The 25092-nt window shown below is 31.8% G+C and overlaps 1 protein-coding gene across 1 annotated transcript; it reads left to right on the top strand.

Annotated features, from left to right (window-relative positions):
• The first annotated feature begins 4834 nt into the window (after positions 1 to 4834).
• LOC133038705 (uncharacterized) lies at positions 4835 to 6132 on the top strand. The gene is made up of 4 exons (XM_061116878.1): positions 4835 to 4995; positions 5077 to 5231; positions 5328 to 5526; positions 5615 to 6132. The coding sequence occupies exons 1-4, from the start codon at positions 4950 to 4952 to the stop codon at positions 5845 to 5847; spliced, it is 633 nt and encodes a 210-aa protein (XP_060972861.1). The 5' UTR covers positions 4835 to 4949; the 3' UTR covers positions 5848 to 6132.
• Positions 6133 to 25092: the final 18960 nt, after the last annotated feature.

Consider the following 25092-nt stretch of genomic DNA (forward strand, 5'->3'; position numbering starts at 1 on the left):
ACAAATTAATGATTACATTTCAATAACAATAATAAAGTTAAAAAGAAACAAACAAATTAATAAGATCGTCTACTACATTAAATTTCATTCCCTTTGCTTCTCTATAATCTTGTTCTCATTGCGATTGGTTAGCTTTTGTTTTGTTAATAAATTGCCAATTTTATCAGCGGAATGTTCTTGTTGTCTTGCTTCGAATTGATGGTCGGTCAAAAAAACCCTTCAATACTACATCATAACGGGAATTCTTTGGCGGTTGCTTTTTCGGTTTCGGCTTTGGCTCATCAATGTCTTGCGTCGCTGCAGCGATCTTATTTTGACAGATTGGCTCATCAAGGGTTGGCTCTTGTTCTTCTACGACAACCTCATTCTCTGTTCGTAATGCTTCTTCTGTCACGGCTTCCTTCTGATATCCTTGTTCATTATTTGGTTCCATTAATTTCTGTCTTTTTGCGTTTTGCTCTTTATACTCGTTTTCGATTTTATTCTTCAATTCCTTTGATTTCATTTTATAAATCTTGCATAACATCCAATTGCATTGCTGCAAAAGATAAATTAAAATTAATAACTTGTTTAAATATTATGCAAAAACGATTTAAGTAGGAGTAGGTAGTTACCTGTGGGTGATTAGATTGAGTCAATTGATACTCAGTCATTTTCCAATAAGTAAGTGTTTTATTTAAGTCCTTAAAATCCAAAGTCCTTTTAACACCTATTTCGTTGTTTTGTTCATCAAATATTTTCTTCTTTGTTGCATTTCCATGCCATGTTCCACCTTTAGCTTTTCGAGTCGACCTCTTTTTATTATTATTATTATTATTATTATTATTATTATTATTGGGATAATAAAAGTACCACTCATTTTCGTTGATGGGCGGATATAAGGCTGTTAACTCATCTGGATGAAAGTCATTAATCGAATGAAGTTGTTGAATGTGATTAAGTGGGAGTAAATGAGGGTTAAAATTTTTATTAGTCAAATAAAATTGAAGAAGCTCTTGATCATTTGGGGAAAATATGACCCCAGGAACAGAAGTCATAGTCTCCATTGATGGTTGGTTAATTTGTTGTGTGTTGTGATTTGGATTGGTAGAAGAAAGAACCAGCTTGCTTTGCTAATATCAGTGATTAAGTAATTAGCCACGTACTACTCTTCACTGTCTTCGCCTTCACTTTCATTTTCATTTAATGTCTTAGTTAGTTATATATATATATAGGACAAAAACCCTCATTTGATTAGGAATAGGTTTCTTTTTCCTTAACATATATTAGGTTTAAATTTAAATATAATTATCTTTTTCATAGAAAATATCTTTTTTTTTTTTAATTTTTTAAAACAATAAAAATAGAAAAAAGAGAAAAACACTCGGTCATTACCCAGGCACAACAAATTTAAATATATATATTTGTTGCCTTCTCTAGAATTTTCTATTGTTTTTGCTTCTAATTTTTAGTAAGATCAGTTCCTTTGATAATAATTTTGTGTTCTCATGATTACTTAGCATTGTATTTTGTGTTCTCGAACAAAGTAGAGAATCAAAGGATGAGTGTGGATGAAGGGTGGTTGTGAAGAAGAACAAGAAGCGGGTTCAATATTTTCTTTTGGTGTTCTTTCACTTATGTTAATGATCTTGTTTTATGCTTTATCGATTTTAAGCAGACCAACTTCTTCAGAGTATACAGTTGGAAAGAGGAGGGAGAAATCAGAGAGACTATTTAAGTCTGCGGTTATAGATGGAAAGCTCAAAGTGGCCAGGTTAATGTAAATGTTGAAGAATATGTCCACAAAATATACAGCTTCGTATTGATACTGTTATTGTTTCAATGAATAGTATATGTGCACAAGTTATATAGAAAGGAAAAGCAACAAATTAATTGTACACTTATGCTACTCGTTTTTGCTATATCATTTGTAGAGATTAAACAAACTATTATTTTATTTTAGAATTGCAGTGGTGTAGGTCTTAGTTTTTGAGTTTTGGATTCAGATATTAGGACAATATCATAGAGATTATATAAGGTAAAGTTATCACGTTTGTCTCTGTTTTTATGTTTTATTAATATTAATTGTTTTCTTTCATTGAATGTGACAATAGTTTTCTTTAAACTTTTTTTCTATAAAATTAATTCTTGATTATATTCTGTAGTGCTACAAGTTAAAGTTGTTTATAGATTGCTTCTTAAAGTCTGATTTTATCTTAACTTTTATAAACAAGAGCTGCTAATTAATAATAATATGTTGCATTTGTATTTGTTATCTATTTGCTAATGACAACTATTATTATTATTATTATTATTATTATTATTATTATTATTATTATTATTGTGTTAGATTGGGAAGAAAGACTAGCTAACACCTACCTGCGATTATAGTTTTTGATTTTTGTTCAAATTTATTATGCACTATTTAACTACTTCAAATCATCTGTAGCATTCAACAAAATTTCTTGTATTAATATTTTCATATAATTATCAAGTTTAAATTCATGTATAATAAATTGTGAAATAATGTTACTATAAAAATATTGAAACAAATATAAAATTTGTCCGCTTAAAAAAAATATAAAATATAAAATTTCAAAATAACAAATAAAATTAAAATATTACAAATATGAACATTAACTTTGCATGCGCAAATGCAAGCGCTGGTGAAACTATTAGTGAATTTAATAGCAAAAAAATAACATTTATATATTAATTTAATAGTAAAAATAGAGAATATCTAAAATAAGCCTCTAATGCATCTTAGTTTGATACTTTGAACTAGTTTTCAATATAGCAACATCAGATGAAGACGATAATAAATTATTATTACTGTTTTTATTACTATTACTATTACCGTTAACAACATTATTGTTTCGCGATAATAGTAAGCCATTCTCCTCCTTGATGTTCTGATCATCATCATCATCATTATCATCATAATCGTCGTCCAAATAATCAATACTTAGAGAAAGGTGGTGTCGAGAGTATTTTCGGTATTCCAAGTTGAGACTCCCACTTAAATGGAATTGCAATAGGCCTTCTAAAGTTATCTTTGTCAAAATCTGATGATGTTGAGTTTGACCTTGCCATAATTTTCTTCAAAAATTTTGGATTTGTAGATTGTAAAATTGAAAACGAATCTGCCCTTTCTTCATTTTTAGATTTTTTATGAAAGTGAATTTTTTGTCATGGTATTGTTGACAGAGATAGCTTTGACTTTGAGTAAGTTTTAAATAAAAAAAACTTATGTTATTAATTAGCTACATATATAGAATCAGTTATAATAATATATATTTAGTTAGTTAATTAATAATATTAATTATTTGAAATTTCGTGATATTTTAAAATCAAAACTTATTTGAAATTGAAGAGTGTATAACAACTTTTTCTCAAAATTAGTTTATTTTATTTTAAATATACTTATTTTGCTCAACCAATCGAGCATGAGTGCATAGATAGAATATTTTGGGGTCATCAATTAATTTTTGAATTCCATTTTTGAATTCGATTTGTTTCAACCAATCGAGCATGAGTGCATAGATAGAAATTCATGGTTCCCATTAATATTTGAACTGATATTTGATGATAATTATTCGAGAGTCACTCATATTGGTATTGAGTATTATTTAGTCGAGTTTCAAGTTTTTGAGTGCACCTCCATAACCTACGACGCATTCTCCTTTCTCCTCTCTCAGCTTCTTGATTGTAATCAAGCAATGCTCAATTCTCCTCCCTGAAGTGAAATCAAATCCAACAGAAGGAGATTTATGCGAAGCCTCACCACTTTGATTAGGAATAGGTTTCTTTTTGGTTAAGATATATTAAGTTTAAATTTAAATATAATTATCTTTTTCATAGAAAATATCTAAAACAAGTAAAAAAGGAAAAAGAGTAATTACTCAGGCAGGCACAACAAATATCTTTTGGTTTGTATTCAGTCTGACCTGAAGTGAAATCAAATCCAACAGAAGGAGATTTATGCGAAGCCTCACCATGAAGGAATTCGAAGCCTCACCACTTTGAACGAATTACGTATTTATGGGTGTCCCATATTATTGAAGAGATGCAAAAGGAATACAGGTGAAGATTGGGATAAGATTTCTCATATTCAAACTAATGATACTCATTGGTGGATTTCAATCTTCATTTGCTTTGATAGAGATAATAGTGTAATTTTTGTATTTTGTACTTTGGTCCGCATATAACTAAATTGTCCATCTTTTCATTCTAGTCGGGTCCGCATATTTTTTTCACAATAACATGACAGCAGATAGACTCTTTGTATTGTCATCAATAATACTCATTAGATATATATATATAGATTCTTTGTATTGTGGAGCCAAGACAATGTTAGTTTTATTTAAATTTTATTCCTATAGTCCGATTTTCCTCCATCAATATTATTTGATTTAATGGGGTTTGCCTAAGAAATTTGAAAGTAACCCTTGAAAAGTTTTATTATCTTGTCCACCAGAGGCTGAATAACAGGATCCTGGACACATATATAACAATAAACATAAGCAAAAAAAATGTTACCAATATCTTACATGAAAGATCTAACAAACCTATAACCAATAGTAGACATCATAAGTCCTATGAATTTGTAAAATTTGATCAAGTAAATGATATTAAGGGGAAGAGACAATAGTAAACCATAAAGTGAACTTTATTGTCATGCTTTAACTTTAAAATATGAACAAATATATTAATTAATTACCAAAACATAAACTCAGCTATTCAAGAAAGTAAAATTAAGACAAAATTTCGCTCTCTTTGCCATTTGATTGTTTGTTGGAAGGTCTGAAATTTGGGGCATGCTTGCAAAATTTCCAACCACCACATGTTTATATTGTTGTGTGTATTTGTATCTTTATTTGCAGCCAATTAGGTCTCTATCGTTTGCTGGAAAATCAGACTATCTTGTGAGTGTGTCCGAAGGTTCACAACCACAGCTGTCAGTATGTAGTATGTCGAAACTCTCTGTATCCTGGTCATACAAGCTTCAAGTAGAAGGTACGGACACAAGCTCTCCAATGATAATATGTATTGTGTGTGGTAATTAATATTGTTGTTTTTGGTTTTTTTTTTCTGTAGATGTAGCTTGTGCTGTTGATGCATCAATGTTTGCAGTTCTTGTTGTTAGTAAATCGTGTAATAATGAGACAACAGTACTTAAAGGAAGAGATGGGGTAATCTTATTATTCAATGTCACAGATCCACTTCCTGTGGCTACTTGGTCTGTAAGGAAGGTACTATTATTATTATTATTGTCTTCTTATCTCAGTTTTGATTATAATTGTGTTGGTGAAGATTGGTAACACAAGTTTTGATATAATAAATTGCAGGCCAAGGGGGGAGGACTTGGTTTTATTCAAGCAAATAATCAAACTAAAAATATATTGAAAGCAGGCAAGCCATCATCTCAAGAGTTGCTTGTGTATGTAGATGGTGATCATGAATTTGTTGTATTTGACCCGCAGAGTAGCGAAACACATGAACTTAGCCTAACTGGACAACAAAACCTTGCTACCATTGAGGAAACAGGTGGACATTAATTCCTTGCTTCTTTCTACTCTGTTTTATAAAGCATGTTTTTACTATAACTAATTTAATGATTTTTGGTATAAAGTAGGACAACTTGGATATGCATCTATGTATGGTGAGCTACCTGAGTTTGAGTTGAAGAGCAAGGATGATGAGTTGTGGGAAGCAACGGCTCCCTCGAGACCCTCGGAGAGACCGTGGGAGAGTATATTCAGTGGATCAAGTCATGATCTTCCACCCCTCACTAAATTATGTTCACCTTTTTTGGAGTCCTTGCTGGAAAGGAGGACTACTACTTCTACTACTGCCATTGTTGAATGATCATTTCCAATTAAGAAGCAACCAATGAATGTTGTTGCTTTGCTGATATTTTTGGTCAAATTAATTATGATTAGCTCAAAATTAAGGCAAATCCATTTTGTTATTCGATTTTACATGATGATGTTTTTGTACCAATGTTTGTGAGTCACAAAAGTAATATAATCTTATGTTTCAATTTCCCTTTTCTGTTACAAAACAAAAAATTATTACAGTAGAGATAATACTTTGAGATATTGTAATTTACATTATTATTCTGTAATGAAAATTTTTGTATTCTTTTTTCTATTGATTTACATGGATGAAAAGTAACAAACAATAACAGCATGAATGATTAATTTCTTACTGATTACATTTCAATAACAATAATAAAGTTAAAAGAAACAAACAAATTAATGATTACATTTCAATAACAATAATAAAGTTAAAAAGAAACAAACAAATTAATAAGATCGTCTACTACATTAAATTTCATTCCCTTTGCTTCTCTATAATCTTGTTCTCATTGCGATTGGTTAGCTTTTGTTTTGTTAATAAATTGCCAATTTTATCAGCGGAATGTTCTTGTTGTCTTGCTTCGAATTGATGGTCGGTCAAAAAAACCCTTCAATACTACATCATAACGGGAATTCTTTGGCGGTTGCTTTTTCGGTTTCGGCTTTGGCTCATCAATGTCTTGCGTCGCTGCAGCGATCTTATTTTGACAGATTGGCTCATCAAGGGTTGGCTCTTGTTCTTCTACGACAACCTCATTCTCTGTTCGTAATGCTTCTTCTGTCACGGCTTCCTTCTGATATCCTTGTTCATTATTTGGTTCCATTAATTTCTGTCTTTTTGCGTTTTGCTCTTTATACTCGTTTTCGATTTTATTCTTCAATTCCTTTGATTTCATTTTATAAATCTTGCATAACATCCAATTGCATTGCTGCAAAAGATAAATTAAAATTAATAACTTGTTTAAATATTATGCAAAAACGATTTAAGTAGGAGTAGGTAGTTACCTGTGGGTGATTAGATTGAGTCAATTGATACTCAGTCATTTTCCAATAAGTAAGTGTTTTATTTAAGTCCTTAAAATCCAAAGTCCTTTTAACACCTATTTCGTTGTTTTGTTCATCAAATATTTTCTTCTTTGTTGCATTTCCATGCCATGTTCCACCTTTAGCTTTTCGAGTCGACCTCTTTTTATTATTATTATTATTATTATTATTATTATTATTATTGGGATAATAAAAGTACCACTCATTTTCGTTGATGGGCGGATATAAGGCTGTTAACTCATCTGGATGAAAGTCATTAATCGAATGAAGTTGTTGAATGTGATTAAGTGGGAGTAAATGAGGGTTAAAATTTTTATTAGTCAAATAAAATTGAAGAAGCTCTTGATCATTTGGGGAAAATATGACCCCAGGAACAGAAGTCATAGTCTCCATTGATGGTTGGTTAATTTGTTGTGTGTTGTGATTTGGATTGGTAGAAGAAAGAACCAGCTTGCTTTGCTAATATCAGTGATTAAGTAATTAGCCACGTACTACTCTTCACTGTCTTCAGTCTTCACTTTCATTTTCATTTAATGTCTTAGTTAGTTATATATATATATAGGACAAAAACCCTCATTTGATTAGGAATAGGTTTCTTTTTCCTTAACATATATTAGGTTTAAATTTAAATATAATTATCTTTTTCATAGAAAATATCTTTTTTTTTTTTAATTTTTTAAAACAATAAAAATAGAAAAAAGAGAAAAACACTCGGTCATTACCCAGGCACAACAAATTTAAATATATATATTTGTTGCCTTCTCTAGAATTTTCTATTGTTTTTGCTTCTAATTTTTAGTAAGATCAGTTCCTTTGATAATAATTTTGTGTTCTCATGATTACTTAGCATTGTATTTTGTGTTCTCGAACAAAGTAGAGAATCAAAGGATGAGTGTGGATGAAGGGTGGTTGTGAAGAAGAACAAGAAGCGGGTTCAATATTTTCTTTTGGTGTTCTTTCACTTATGTTAATGATCTTGTTTTATGCTTTATCGATTTTAAGCAGACCAACTTCTTCAGAGTATACAGTTGGAAAGAGGAGGGAGAAATCAGAGAGACTATTTAAGTCTGCGGTTATAGATGGAAAGCTCAAAGTGGCCAGGTTAATGTAAATGTTGAAGAATATGTCCACAAAATATACAGCTTCGTATTGATACTGTTATTGTTTCAATGAATAGTATATGTGCACAAGTTATATAGAAAGGAAAAGCAACAAATTAATTGTACACTTATGCTACTCGTTTTTGCTATATCATTTGTAGAGATTAAACAAACTATTATTTTATTTTAGAATTGCAGTGGTGTAGGTCTTAGTTTTTGAGTTTTGGATTCAGATATTAGGACAATATCATAGAGATTATATAAGGTAAAGTTATCACGTTTGTCTCTGTTTTTATGTTTTATTAATATTAATTGTTTTCTTTCATTGAATGTGACAATAGTTTTCTTTAAACTTTTTTTCTATAAAATTAATTCTTGATTATATTCTGTAGTGCTACAAGTTAAAGTTGTTTATAGATTGCTTCTTAAAGTCTGATTTTATCTTAACTTTTATAAACAAGAGCTGCTAATTAATAATAATATGTTGCATTTGTATTTGTTATCTATTTGCTAATGACAACTATTATTATTATTATTATTATTATTATTATTATTATTATTATTATTATTATTATTATTGTGTTAGATTGGGAAGAAAGACTAGCTAACACCTACCTGCGATTATAGTTTTTGATTTTTGTTCAAATTTATTATGCACTATTTAACTACTTCAAATCATCTGTAGCATTCAACAAAATTTCTTGTATTAATATTTTCATATAATTATCAAGTTTAAATTCATGTATAATAAATTGTGAAATAATGTTACTATAAAAATATTGAAACAAATATAAAATTTGTCCGCTTAAAAAAAATATAAAATATAAAATTTCAAAATAACAAATAAAATTAAAATATTACAAATATGAACATTAACTTTGCATGCGCAAATGCAAGCGCTGGTGAAACTATTAGTGAATTTAATAGCAAAAAAATAACATTTATATATTAATTTAATAGTAAAAATAGAGAATATCTAAAGTAAGCCTCTAATGCATCTTAGTTTGATACTTTGAACTAGTTTTCAATATAGCAACATCAGATGAAGACGATAATAAATTATTATTACTGTTTTTATTACTATTACTATTACCGTTAACAACATTATTGTTTCGCGATAATAGTAAGCCATTCTCCTCCTTGATGTTCTGATCATCATCATCATCATTATCATCATAATCGTCGTCCAAATAATCAATACTTAGAGAAAGGTGGTGTCGAGAGTATTTTCGGTATTCCAAGTTGAGACTCCCACTTAAATGGAATTGCAATAGGCCTTCTAAAGTTATCTTTGTCAAAATCTGATGATGTTGAGTTTGACCTTGCCATAATTTTCTTCAAAAATTTTGGATTTGTAGATTGTAAAATTGAAAACGAATCTGCCCTTTCTTCATTTTTAGATTTTTTATGAAAGTGAATTTTTTGTCATGGTATTGTTGACAGAGATAGCTTTGACTTTGAGTAAGTTTTAAATAAAAAAAACTTATGTTATTAATTAGCTACATATATAGAATCAGTTATAATAATATATATTTAGTTAGTTAATTAATAATATTAATTATTTGAAATTTCGTGATATTTTAAAATCAAAACTTATTTGAAATTGAAGAGTGTATAACAACTTTTTCTCAAAATTAGTTTATTTATATGTAGATTTGACATTGGTATCAATGAACTTCTTAAAGGAACAAATGGCGGGTTTCGATAGTCAAAATTTTGGTTTAGTTAGATTTATGAGCTTCTTCTTTCAAAAAGATAAGTAGAGTGTTAAGCAACAAGATTAGTTGCGGGTCCTGTACTTGTACTACAGATCCCTCTTCAATCTGAAATCGGTTCCTCAATTCACCACCTGTAATGCAATCTGACAATTTTCTTTAATAGTTTTTCTGTTTTTGAGAAATAATTATGGAGAAATAGAGAGTCAGAACTTAAAATGGGAAGGGGGACAAATTGAGTGTGATGACATCATCAAGTTAGTATTTTTGTAAATATAAAACTTTTGAAAGTTTAAAAAGGTAAAAAGTATTTTGTAAAAATGTTTAAAAATACGATTGGGATTAAAAATGTAAAAAAAAAAGCTAAATATGACACCTAGTGTAAAAATCTCTATATAAATTATTTCATAAATACTCGACATTTATAAAAATGTTTTCAAAATTACGGGTCTACCGCATTCTTTAACTTTGTTAAGATTCAATTTTCTTTTTCATAATATATAGAAGGTTGTTTTATAATAAAATATTGTTTTTGTGTTGCTACTACAAAAATAGCTTTTATGAATTTTTTTATTAACAAAATTACCTTATAAAAAAATTTATTGGCAAAATAATTTTATATGGTTGCAAAAACGATCATGACTTACACTGTGCGACTATAAACGACTATAAATTTATAATGTGCAACCATCATGGTCGCATAAAGTAAATTAAGTGAAGTTATTTTGTAAATTATTTTAGTATTTTATATTATTAGTTTGATAAATTTTATGCATTATATTATTTTTCTCCAATGTGAAATAGTAAGTAAAAAAAATTAAAAAAAAAAACCATAAAAGATAGAGATTTTTTTTTAAAAAAAATGCAATTTTAGGTGCATTGCTTAAATTTTTCAAAAAAAAAAAAACAAAGAATTTGAAAAATAATTATCAGCATATATTAATTGATCCTTAACCTAATTAGTTGGAACTCATAGGTGATCTAGGAAATCTGTGTACCCGAAGCGAAAGAAAAAAAAAATATTTAAAAGAGCAAAATATTTTAATATATAAATCTGTCCCAAATTATGCATTGTAAAATATAAATACTTAATTCAAAAAAAAAAAAGCAAAATGTAAAAATAATTTTAGGCTTGCTGGAGTGAGTACTGAGATAATAGAAACCCCTACGATATTCTTCCTCGCTGGAACAGCCTTAATCGAGTAAAGATACTCGATTTCCACAGGTGTAGGGCACTTCCACTTCAGAATTTTATACAAGACCTTCAAATCGGCAAGGATTCTGTAGGAGATGGGATTTAGTGGGAATGGGGCAAGCCCGATGTGGTTTATGTAATACTTGAAGTAGTCACGGAGGGGAATTATGGCCCCTGCACTGATGTGTTCAAGACTCCAGGCACCTATGCCAGTGGAGTTGCTGGTACTGGTCTCACTACTGGCTCCCTCAGGGGTCTCACTTGTAAGGCGCGCAGGGGGGGTAACAACTAAACTCACCAGCTCGCACTGACCTAACTTGGCATACTTGCCCAAGTTCGATTCCACAGGTCCTCAGTATATCACCTGTGTAGCCTGAGATAGTTCACACCTTCGATTCTATTAACTCGACCTCAAAGGTGACGTTAGGATCTTAGGGAGTCTTTGATGTACGTGGCTTGGGAGACATTATTTCAAAATCCAAGTCACCTGGTTCAAAAGCAATCGTGACTTTGGGTAAAAACAAAGGCTTATCCAAAGGAATAAAGGACACATTGGGAGGTTCTGGCCAAGCTGCATCTCGCAAGAAACAACGTTCACCTTCGATGATTTCTTGCAAGAAGCGCCTGTGGCGACTAGCATTGTCTTCCTGATAGGCTCTCATTAAATGTTCCCTAACCCTAGCATCGTTTAACTCTAATTTTGATGTGGGTTTTGAAGGGTTGGGTTTATAAGGGACGAATGATTCTGTAGGAAATTCAATTTCCAAATCTTTTGGACGATAAATTTTTGAACTAGATTGGGACATTGCTGCAAGAAGAAAGCAATCCCAATCCCTGGAAAGAATTTTTATCAAACCTGAAGGTGGTGAGTTGAAGGTTCCGAAAAAACGTACGTATTGCCTGAACCCTAATGTTGACCCAAATACAGTTCAACCCTAAAAATTACTAAAATCAAATGAGATGGCGACGATACAAACAAATGATGCAGCAATTAACACCAAAAATGCAACGTGATAAGCATGTAAGATATCAAGAAGAAAAGCTACTTACTGTTTGAAGTTAGGATTTGGAGCAATAGACAGCTCTTCGGCATGCGAATCTTTGAATGCAGTGAGGATGTCTTTCAGAATGTGAAGTCGGAGGAAACTCGCAGAAAAAATTGTCAAGAATAGGGATGGCATGCAAATTCTCGGGCAAACTCGATGTTGTTTCTTAGCAAATAAGCTTAAGAGTTTCTCAGAATTTCTAAAACGAAGGAAATAATGCAAATGTGGTTCTTTTTTCTTACTTTATACCCTTGAAATCAGTTTCGTCGGATCAAAGAGACGTTTGATCTTATGGACAGAATTCAAAGTAGAAGTGGAAAAAATAGTCATTTAATGCTGATGTACCTCGAAACCGCAAAACTGCCAAAATTAGAAGATATGCGTTTTTTCAAAAGAAATTATGACAAATATACCCTTTGTAATAATTAAAAAGCACTTTTTATTAAAAAGAACCTTTTAAGGGGCAATTGTTGTACCCGAAATTCGGCTAGCACATTAGAAGAAAACACGTGTCAAGCTGGGAAGAATACAAACCAAGGCACTTAATTATAATCACATTTGAGGTGGAATAACTCGTTAAAAGCATAATTGACAGAGTATATTTACAACTCTAATGACTGAAAAGTCTTATGCGAGATAAAGATATACAAACTGTTGCCTTGCGCATCAACGAGAAACCATGTAACTTCAGGTGTATAAGACAAGGCACTAACCTCGATTACGTGGATGAGATATATGAATGTGAAGACACGTAGCGTATAATATACAGTATACAAACTAAGTATAACAGACGGGTGAACCAAAGCAAGTGATAGTGAGTCGTCCACCTCGCCATAGGAAGACATGCACACGAAAAAGTTTACCTCGTCACCAAAAATTGCGATTGTCACATAGGGTGTTATGTTCCCAGAGTAAAAGTGACGAGATTTACATTATCAACTTTGGAAAGAAATAGGAAAAGCTCCAGCTCGCTACCAAGGTTATAACAGTGAAAACTTAACACGGTACACAGTATGAAACTTACACAATATTTTTACAAAAATTCCACCCCACAATAAAAAGAAAAAAATTAAAAATTTAAATTATAATGTAAAAACCACTTATACATGTATATAACATCATAATTAATAAGTCCAAATGGGAAATGTAAATCTTGATGATTTTTTTTTTTTGAAAAATGCATACCAAGTATTACAGTCCCACATTTTAATTTAATAATTATCTATTTATCTCTATATCTATAAATATGATATTTTGAGAGGAATGAAGTAATTCTTGTTTCTCAAACAAAATCCAATAAGCTCATCATCGTTAGGGCAAAAATCTCACTCAGAGAACTCATCTCCATTAATTGACACTCAAGTCATATATTTTTTCAAATTAAATAAAAAATCAATTAACAAATTTTAAAAATGTTAAAAATTAATTTCAACTATTAATAAGTAGGAGTAGCTTTTAAAAATGTTTGTACTACTAGAAACAATAATATAGAGTGATTTAAGTAGGAGTAGGTAGTTACCTGTGTGTGATTAGATTGAGTCAATTGATACTCTGTCATTTTCCAATAAGTAAGTGTTTTATTTAGGTCCTTAAAATCCAAAGTCCTTTTAACACCTATTTCCTTGTTTTGTTCATCAAATATTTTCTTCTTTGATGCATTTCCATGCCATGTTTCACCTTTTGCTTTTCAATTCGACCTCTTATTATTATTATTATTATTATTATTATTATTATTATTATTATAAAAGTACATTTTCATTAATGGGCGGATATAAAGCTGTCAACTTAGCTGGATGAAAGTTATTAATTGAGTGAAGTTCTTGAATGTGATTGGGTGGGAGTAAATGACTACATAATAAAATAAAACTAACTCTTTAATAATGTATATTTATAATAAATAAATCAATTAAAATTATCAAGTTCATTAATTATAATTAGAAAAATTACGATTTTATAATATTAATTTATTTTATTTCTTTTATTAAAAGTAAAAAACTATGTGAAGATACAAACTTTAATAGAGACTTTCAATCCATGCTTTGTCTAAATGAGTAATCTGTTTGAAAGTATTACCTACTAATACAACTCTCTACCTTTGACAAAACTCTTTGTACATTGTATGATCTGCTCAATAGTATGATTATTTAGGCTCTAATATTTGTCATTCCTACCACACCAAATGTTGTAAATGAGAGCAACAAGGATTTTGTTTGAAGTTTTTGCAGCATTACTAGCCAGCCATAGCGTGAAGCGATGTTTGGGAAGAATATGCAGAGATGAATTCTTGAGCATCAATTTTGACTCTGAATCTCTCTTTTACAACAATGATTTGCTTCCAGTACCAATTTGCCGATCTAAGAGCTGTATCCTCCCACCAATTATGATTTCCTAAATAAATATTATGAATCCATTGAATTCACAAATTATCTTGCTTTGTAGATATGGCTGGCTGCTATGTTCCAAACCATTACATCCCTAAAGCCAAGACCCCCTCCTTTTTCAAAGAACAAACATTTCGCCGAGCTCGGCAAATTGAGTTCACATTTTTTAGTATCTTCTTTGGTATCAACATAATTTGAGCACAATAAGAATGAAAAGACATGAGAACAGAGTTGATATGTTTCTTGAACTCTCTAAGTTCTAATTCTTAGTACTGTTTTTTCTATCAAATAGAAATAGAATATTATCATCAAATTATTGAAAATGTACATATGAAATGAAATGATCACTACTACAAAAAGACATAATCCTATCAGTCAACACAATTGACCACCAGAGATCAAAATAACGTATTAGTGGCTAATTATCAATGCAATTAACGACTAATAATAAAATATCCATCAATAGATAAAAAAAGACCATAGCCATAAAAAGTGCATCCTTTTATATATTATTTTTAAAATTAAAAAATAAAAATAGCTATGAATTTTTTATTTTTTAAAGACATTTTTTTTTTGTGATTTAAACAATAAAAAATAAAAGTGTTATCAATGTTATCAAATGATATAATAAGTCACCAAATCATGTCATATTATCAATATTTTCAATAATAGTGTTCCTAGTGTTTAGAAGGATAATTCATGTATTGAGTTGTTAAAGGCACATACACAGTAACTTTTTGTTAGACCACAACACCCAGCTATACAAATTGCAGTTGATCGAAGAATGAGGCTGATTTTTTATCGAAAAACTAAAAGAAAATAAAGAATAATTGAGGCTGATTACTAAGGATTTTCCATCTCATTGTCTGATTTTGGTAGCCTTAATTGGAGAGGCTTTTAGTTTTTGGATTAGTTATATCAATAAAGAATTAGGACATTGCTACCATGCCCTGGCACAGGATGAATGTAACTAGAAGCTCTTCAGTCCGCTGAAGGAGATGATGATGAATAGGCTTTTATTGTTGGACTTGGTTTTATTCAAAGCAGGCCAAGAGTTGGTTGTGTATGTAGATGGTGATCATGAATTTGTTGTGTTTGACCCGCAGAGTAGCGAAACACATGAACTTAGCCTAACTGGACAACAAAACCTTGCTACCATCGAGGAAACAGGTGGACATTAATTCCTTGCTTCTTTCTACTCTGTTTTATAAAACATGTTTTTACTATAAGATTTAATGATTTTTAACTAATTTAATGATTTTTGGTATAAAGTAGAACAACTTGGATATGCATCTGTGTATGGTGAGCTACCCGAGTTTGAGTTGAAGAGCAAGGATGATGAGTTGTGGGAAGCAACAGCTCCTTCGAGACCCTCGGAGAGACCGTGGGAGAGTATATTCAGTGGATCAAGTCATGATCTTCCACCCCTCACTAAATTATGTTCACCTTTTTTGGAGTCCTTGCTGGAAAGGAGGACTACTACTTCTACTACTGCCATTGTTGAATGATCATTTCCAATTAAGAAGCAACCAATGAATGTTGTTGCTTTGCTGATAGTTTTGGTCAAATTAATTATGATTAGCTCAAAATTAAGGCAAATCCATTTTGTTATTGGATTTTACATGATGATGTTTTTGTACCAATGTTTGTGAGTCACAAAAGTAATATAATCTTATGTTTCAATTTCCTTTTCTGTTACAAAACAAAAAATTATTACAGTAGAGATAATACTTTGAGATATTGTAATTTACACTATTATTCTGTAATGAAAATTTTTGTATTCTTTTTTCTATTGATTTACATGGATGAAAAGTAAGAAACAATAACAGCATGAATGATTAATTTCTTAGTGATTACATTTCAATAACAATAATAAAGTTAAAAGAAACAAACAAATTAATAAGATCGTCTACTACATTAAATTTCATTCCCTTTGCTTCTCTATAATCTTGTTCTCATTGCGATTGGTTAGCTTTTGTTTCGTTAATAAATTGCCAATTTTATCAGCGGAATGTTCTTGTTGTCTTGCTTCGAATTGATGGTCGGTCATAAAAACCCTTCAATACTACATCATAATGGGAATTCTTTGGCGGTTGCTTTTTCGGTTTCGGCTTTGGCTCATCAATGTCTTGCGTCGCTGCAGCGATCCTATTTTGACAGATTGGCTCATCAAGGGTTGGCTCTTGTTCTTCTGCGACAACCTCATTCTCTGTTCGTACTGCTTCTTCTGTCACGGCCTCCTTCTGATATCCTTGTTCATTATTTGGTTCCATTAATTTCTGTCTTTTTGCGTTTTGCTCTTTATACTCGTTTTCGATTTTATTCTTCAATTCCTTTGATTTCATTTTATAAATCTTGCATAACATCCAATTGCATTGCTGCAAAAGATAAATTAAAATTAATAACTTGTTTAAATATTATGCAAAAACAATAATATAGAGTGATTTAAGTAGGAGTAGGTAGTTACCTGTGGGTGATTAGATTGAGTCAATTGATACTCAGTCATTTTCCAATAAGTAAGTGTTTTATTTAGGTCCTTAAAATCCAAAGTCCTTTTAACACCTATTTCGTTGTTTTGTTCATCAAATATTTTCTTCTTTGTTGCATTTCCATGCCATGTTCCACCTTTAGCTTTTCGAGTCGACCTCTTTTTATTATTATTATTATTATTATTATTATTATTATTATTATTATTATTATTGGGATAATAAAAGTACCACTCATTTTCGTTGATGGACGGATATAAGGTTGTTAACTCATCTGGATGAAAGTCATTAATCGAATGAAGTTCTTGAATGTGATTAAGTGGGAGTAAATGAGGGTTCAAATTCTTATTAGTCAAATAAAATTGAAGAAGCTCTTGATCATTTGGGGAAAATATGACCCCAGGAACAGAAGTCATAGTGTCCATTGATGGTTGGTTAATTTGTTGTGTGTTGTGATTTGGATTGGTAGAAGAAAGAACCAGCTTGCTTTGCTAATATCAGTAATTAAGTAATTAGCCACGTACTACTCTTCACTCTTCACTCTCATTTTCATTTAATGTCTTAGTTAGTTATATATATATATATATATATATATATATAGGACAAAAACCTCATTTGATTAGGAATAGGTTTGTTTTTCCTTAACATATATTAAGTTTGAATTGAAATATAATTATCCTTTTCATAAAAATATCTATCTTTTTTTTTTTTTTTTCATAAATACATTTTATTAACATTTTTATATTCATTATACGTTTTTTGTGTTTCCTAAATCTGAGACTTTCCTTTTTCCTTTTTCCTTTTGCCCCAAACAGATCCCATGAATGGATTTCCCTTCCTCAGAAACCCCAACCCAGTTCTTCCTCCCTCTCCCCTCGACTATATAAAGTTTATGAAGAATAGCCTTTGATTTGACTATATAAAGTTTCCAGGTACATTTTGTTATAAACAAAACATTGATATTAATTACATGCATAATTATGTGAACTTATGATATAGTACAAAGTGGATGTATAGTCCAAAAAGGTATGATTTTTTATATTGTGATGAAATTTACATACCAACTCCTTGTTATCTACTTACTTAATCGTCTATATATAGTATCTAACTAAATTCTAGCACCATTTGGTGTCCCCTTTGTGCTTGTTATTTTTTTATTATTACAGAAGAATTTTACAAAATTTGAATTGATTTCAAATGAGGAGGAATGGTCTAAACCAAACCACATCACATGTTGGTGATGACAACAATCCTTGGATGTTGCAGCAGTGTGACTTGTTAACATATATTCTTGAGATTGTAATTTTATTGAGTATTATCAATACAGTTTTGTAACAAAAATTTGCAATCTACTTTTCCAACTCTACACAAATAAATCAAAATAAGAAAACTAATATAATTTTATAATTTCATTTTGCAATGCAAAATAAGTAATTTAATATATAGATATTTGAAATTTGATTTTGCAACCTGTTATTGCAACAATACTGCAACTCAACACAAGTAAATCAATTAAAATTTACAATTTAATTTTTCAATTCAACACAAGTAATCCAAATAAATCTTGGAACTCACCACAAATAAATTAATTTAAAATTGCAATATAATTTTTAAATGACTAGTGGTTTCCATTGTAGATATAATAATTTAAATTTTTCGAGTCTAAATTGTTTCTATTTTGTTGTTTTCATTTTCAATGTGAGTTGTTTTTATTTTTTATGATATTTGTTTTCATTTCACACGTAAGGTTAAGTGCTACTGGTTTCCATTTCGATATTAAATTGTTTCCCTTTTTTAGGTTAAATCATTTCCATTTCACAAGCTATAGTTTCTATTTTGATGCTAAATCGTTTCTACTTTTCGAGGTGAAATGCTAGTTGTTTCCATTTCACAAACTATAGTTTCAATTTTTCGAGTTTAAATTATTTCTATTTTATTGTTTTCATTTTCAATGTGAGTTGTTTCCATTTTTTATGATATTTGTTTCAATTTCAAATATACGAGATTAAATGCTAGTTGTTTCTATTTCAATGTTAAATTGTTTCCTTTCGAGGTTAAATTGTTTCCATTTTTTATTATATTTGTCTTTATTTCATATATCTGATGTTAAATGCTAGTTGTTTCCATTTCAAAGTTAAATGGTTTCTATTTTTTGATATTAAATTGTTTCTATTTTCGAAGTTAAACTGTATTTGTTTCCATTTCACATATATGAAGTTAAATACTAGTTGTTTCCATTTCACAAACTATAGTTTTTATTTCGTGGTCAAATTACTTTTATTTTTTGAGGTTAAATTGTTCTATCTTCAATGTTAGTTGCTTCCATTTTTCATTATATTTGTTTTTGTTTCATATATATGATGTTAAATGCTAGTTGTCTTTATTTCACAAACTATAGTTTCTATTTCGAGGTTAAATGGTTTCCATTTTTCGAGATTAAATTGTTTCTATTTTTGAGATTATGAGGTTAAATAATAGTTGTTTCCATTTCGAGATTATGTTGTTTCTATTTTTTGAGGTTAAGTTGTTTCTATTTTTAATTTGAGTTGTTCCAATTTTTATAATATTTGTTTCTATTTTACATATATATATATATATATATATATGAGCTTAAATGCTAATTGTTTCTATTTCGAAGTTATGTTGTTTCTATTTTTTGAGGTTATTGTTAAATTAGATCTCACTGTAATATTTATTATTACTGTGTTACAGATGAAGTGAAAAAAAAAAAATACAGATAAAAGCACAAACAGAATACAACAAAAAAAAAAAAAAAGATCCTATGTGGCTTTGCCTCTAGTGGATCAAGAACTAGCTGTTAGTTACAACCGAAGTTGTAACTAACTCCTAGTTCTGTGATCAACCCTAGAACTACAACTATAAAAAGGAACAGAAGAGAAGAGGTGAGATATACCAGAAGCAAGAGCCCTAGGTTACCAGATCTGAGAAGGTTTTCAGCTCCAGATGTTGTTTCAAGTCCATGCACAAGAAATAGAAGAAAGTTAGTGTGAGAAATCAGAAAATAAGAGAGAAATAAACACAGAAAAATAAAAGAGAGAATACATTAGAAATACCAGTCGATCTGTGACTGGATTTCTCACCTGTTGTAATATTCCTTCATATAGTGCAAGATCTGAGGTCGATCTTCAAGGCGAGCTCATCAGAGGACGTACCCCTAATTTTAGGGCGAACCTCTATATTTCTGGTGTTTGATTTCTTACTCTAAACTAATGTGTTTTGGCTAATCTTTGTGTATATGTGTGTGTGTTGTTTCTGGGGTGATTTTCTGGGTTAGATCGATCAAGAGATCGAGGGAGATCTCTGGTTCTAGGGTTTGAGAACCAGAGAGAAGGCAGAGAGAGAAAGAGAGAGAGTTTGAAACTCTCGAAGGTTCGAGGAGAGAAATGAGCTAGGGTTAGCTCTGAAATCTCTTGTTTTTTATTCGAGGAAGAACGACAGATCGTTTTGTTCAAACGATCTGTCGTGCAGGTAAGGAACGACAAGTTCCTTTGTCGTTCAACAAAAACGACCAATATTGCCAGTGTCGTTCGAATTGGTTTTAACTTGATTTTTCTAGGACAATTCTGTCCTTGTCGTTTTTAACTGTGAACTTGAGTTGGTGTAGGTTAAACTTGGAATTTCACCAAGTAAATTCCTACAGTGGTATCAGAGCTTTGGTTCAAGCTTAAATCAACTCAAGAAAGAATCAAGAAAGTGATCAAGACTGGGAGAAGAAGAAGAAACACAACAAGAAGTTGTGAACAGTGGGAAACCTGTGGAAATTCCACAAACTGATAATAAATCAATCTTTCTAAACTCAACTCAACTTAATTTTGATTTTTCTAATATGAGCAATATCAAGGTTGACATTGATCGTTTTGATGGATCTGGTGATTACAGGATCTGGAGGAGAAAGATCAGATCCCTGCTGGCTCAACAGAAACTACTTAGGGTTCTTGAAGACCCTATTGAATGGCCAGACAACACTTCAAAGATTCAACAAGAAGAGCTGTTAGAAACAGCTACTGGAATCATAATTTTCAATCTTTCTGATGCAATTATCAGATTGGTTGATAAAGAAGAAACACCAGCTAAAATTTGGAAGAAACTTGAAGAGCAGTTTCAACAAAAATCCCTAACTAACAAGATATACCTAAAAGAAAGGATCTTTGGGTTTAAGATGAGTCACACTAAAACCCTAGATCAGAATCTTGATGAGTTTCTCAGAATGCACATTGAATTGGCAAATTCAGGAGAGAATGAAGCTCTAAGTGATGAAAATCAGGCAATAATCATTTTGAATTCATTGCCTGATTCATACAGAGAGGTAAAGACAACAATCAAGTATGGAAGGACTTCAATCACACTTGATGAAGTCATCTCAGCCCTAAAATCTAAAGACTTAGAGATGAAGAGTGAAAAATCCAATTCTGGACATGGTGAAATGAACCTAAGTAGAGGAAGGCCATCTCACAAGCAGTCCTACCAGAACAGAGGTAGAAGTAATAGTGCACATCATCATAGAAACTCGAACAGAGGAAAGAGTAGATCACCATCAAGAGATTCTGGTGATTCTACAGGTTGTTTCTATTGTGGAAAGACTGGACATTACAAGAAAGACTGCTACTTCTACAATAATAAATACAAGAACAAGAAAGGTGGAAGGTTTACAGAAAGATCAGATCAAAACAGACAGCTGTTGCTATATTTTTAAACGCTACGCAAGTATACGCAATCAAGTAGTAAAATCTCACACAGGTGAGGTCGATCCCACAGGGAATTGGATTAAGTACCACTAAATTATACTTATGATTCTATTCGGTAAATCAAAAGTAATTATGGTTTAAAAACAGTAAAATTTGAAAGAAATTCAGAAAACTTAATAACACAGTTTAAAGTTGAGCAAGATGAGACAATAGGGAGGAGAATCCTGTTGTTGTTTACCCAAATTGTTAATGATTAATTACTATCCTATTCTTGGGGTGAATGACAGATTATAAAATAACCTAGCTCCTTTCAGATCTTCTAGATTCTAAATCACATGTTATCTAATTAATTCCTTAATTAAACTAACATGAAATCAGCATTAAGCAATAATCTACTCGTCACATAAGTCATGTAAATACTTTCGTTTCACATAGAACATCGAATATCTTAATTTTAGCATTCTCAATTCTCACTTTTCAGATTTTGAATTGAGATCATAGAGCATGCACCAGGTGATCAATCTTAAACATGAAATTAAACACAAATTAAGATAATTTCACACACACAAGAATTGAGGAATGGTAATTAAACATTAACTAGGAAAACATTAAACAACAATCATCATCCTCCCTAAATGGGAAATTTAGTTCAGAAACAAATCCATAACCATTCCTATAGCAATATTCAACATAAATAAATTAAAGAGGAATAAAGAAAAGAACTGTTTAAGGGTGAATTCTGGATCTTCACTTGAATCTCTACGCTCTTCCTGCCGCTCTCAGCTGTGTTTTAGGGTTCCAAATCGCTCTCCCTGACTTCCAATCGCAGTTTTCTATTTATACTTGAAATTTAGGGTTCGATGGACGAAATTACCCCCGGTCCGTACGGGATCTCGCCGCGGCCACACTTCCTCTCGCCGCGGCGAGAATGTGCCAAATTCTGCCTCTTTCTGTTTCTCGTATCTCGCCGCGGCGAGACTCTTCATCGCCGCGGCCAGATATGCAAAAAACTCAAAAAATGAAGTTTTTCTTCGGCTCAGCACGTTTTTCAGTGAATTTATGCACCCGAGACCTCTTTTACTCCAAAGAACCTGAAAACATAGAAAACAAGCGTAATTCCGTCCCAACACAGCTAAGAATGCACATAAATCGGATCCATAACATAGGCTAAAAATAGCCTAACAAACTCCCCCAAACTGACTCTTTACTCGTCCCCGAGTAAACTAAGACTAAACTAAAAAAACTAAAAATGATAGCTGAACTTTCCAACAATTAAATTGTTACCACCACCTGCACAACTTCAATCCTTCAATAACCAGAATTTCAACTTGCCAACTCTAAGAACTAAGTTGAATGTGCAGTTTACAAGTAAGTAATTCATACAAACATAAAGCACCGCAATTCCCATCAATATCACAACTGTTCTAACTTTCCAACATCCCACTAACACATGATCAATAAGTTTGAATGACATACCTCTCTCCACTAATGTTGACAAATTTCTACCTGGAATCAATAGGTCTTTTTCGGTTAAAATCACATGGCTTAGGTACATGGGTAGATGAGTAGTCATTTAGGCTATACTATACCATAAGCACTATTAACCAAGCAAGCCTAGACATTTATTTTGCTTTCTTTCCATATATCCCAAAAACAGAAATAAGAGATTGCAGTTTTTTCTTGTGTGTGCACCTCATAATTTTCTTAACTTTTTTTTTTTTCAAGAAGACACATTTTTTCTTTTTTTTTTTCAATCTCTCATTCCTACACTTTATATTTTTTTCACTTACAGCACTTATTCCCCCCAAACTTGCTTCAAGGCTCATGGCATAACAAAATATGTTCAGGGTGAAAAGAGTTTAGAATAACGAATTCAGCTCCGTGAAGTGGTGAAAAATTTTAAAACAGGCTAAGGCTCAACTTTGGGTATACTATGGGTAAAACTTTTTTAGGTAGGCTTGAAAGGCTCAATCGATCCAAAGAAAATTTGCCTAAATCACTTTCCAAACAAAAATCATCAAGGATTTCGCTTCAAGAGAGTATGTCAAACAAATTCTATTCCATGTTCAATCAGTCATTCCACAATCCAAATAGAACACAAGTGATATGTGAGAATAGCAAATGTTTTAAACCTACATGAATCACTTCCTAGCACACATCCAATTTAATTCAAACAGTTGCAAGTCAAGCACACAGTTATGTTTCAATCCATTGCACAAGTGAATAACAACAATTCAATCCATTTTTCAATTTAGCTATCACGCAAAACTAAAAAAAAAAAAAAAAAAAAACTAAAACAAATAAACGCGAAAAAATAGATTAAGTTTCCCCCCCAAACTAAAATGCACATTGTCCCCAATGTGTGAAAATAAACCAGGAGGAGAGAAACTTACCTGAGCCCCTTAAAAGGGATTTGGCGGCGGTGGCTGGTCATAAGGGTTGAAACGGGGTGGCATGGGAAAATAGTTTGGATCATCCACACCGATGTTCATTCTCGTGACAAGGGTGTTCAATTGAGCCACCTGCTGCTCATCGAAGATACTCCTCTGGGCCATGTAATTCTGCATATGAATGTTCTGCTGAATCAGATAATTCAGCTGATTGTGAGTGTACTGCATGGCAGGGTCAAGAGGCCCGACAAGACGTGGTGGTTCGATTTCCTCACGTTCCTCTTCTTCTCTTGCCGGAGGACCTCCTTGAACTGGCGGTTGACCATGAGGATGAGGAGGTTTGAAGCGCAGAACAGTCGCCAAAGTAATAGGGCGCTGGGGCGGTACCTTTGTATCATATGAGTACTGTGGTACTCCATGTTTCTCACAGAGGTCAGTGATTATTCCAGCCAACCCCAGTCCTCCACCGGAAGATCCCTCAACCATAATATCAAAGGTTGTTCGAACAATATCCCCCACATTCAGATTATACCCTTTCATAATACCGTAAACCCATTTAAGTCTGTCCATTTGAGCATCAGAAAAATGCTTGTTGGGGAGCATCCGTGCACTAACAAAGTATAGCCAAGCCTTGGCCACTGGATTGAGTTCACATCGGTACAATTGGTATGGTACCCCACTAAGCTCATGGAACCTAAGGCCAGGATACCCTAGAGTCTCAGCCATATCCACATAATTCGTACTTCTCTCATAGAATTGTTGTTTCAATTGTTGTTCTTCATAAGTGAAAGTTCGGAGATCATAAAGGGCATGAATAGCGTCTACGGTAGCAGGCACTCTAACCCCCCTAACTCTAACTTTGCCCTCTTCTCTTTCAGGCCAGTTGGCTAAAAACTCCAAAGCTAGAGTTTGATTACCACGCTCAGTGACATCGACGAACTTAGTCCACTGCCTCTGTAGGATTTGATCCCTAATAGATGCAAAAGCAGGGGGAATATTGGCAGTTTGGCTTAGGTTGACTATGTCTATCCCTCTATCTTCAATGAACGCCCTATCTTTCAATTTTAAAAACCTCTCTTGAGCCTCCACGTTGGCAAACCTAACTCTATCAAGGTTAGGGCGTCCCCTAGATGGGTTGGATGATGAAGCTCCCTCTTCATTAACCCTTGACCTCTTTGGACCCATAACT

The sequence above is a fragment of the Cannabis sativa genome, chromosome 6 (assembly GCF_029168945.1).
Source record: "Cannabis sativa cultivar Pink pepper isolate KNU-18-1 chromosome 6, ASM2916894v1, whole genome shotgun sequence".
Taxonomy (NCBI): domain Eukaryota; kingdom Viridiplantae; phylum Streptophyta; class Magnoliopsida; order Rosales; family Cannabaceae; genus Cannabis; species Cannabis sativa.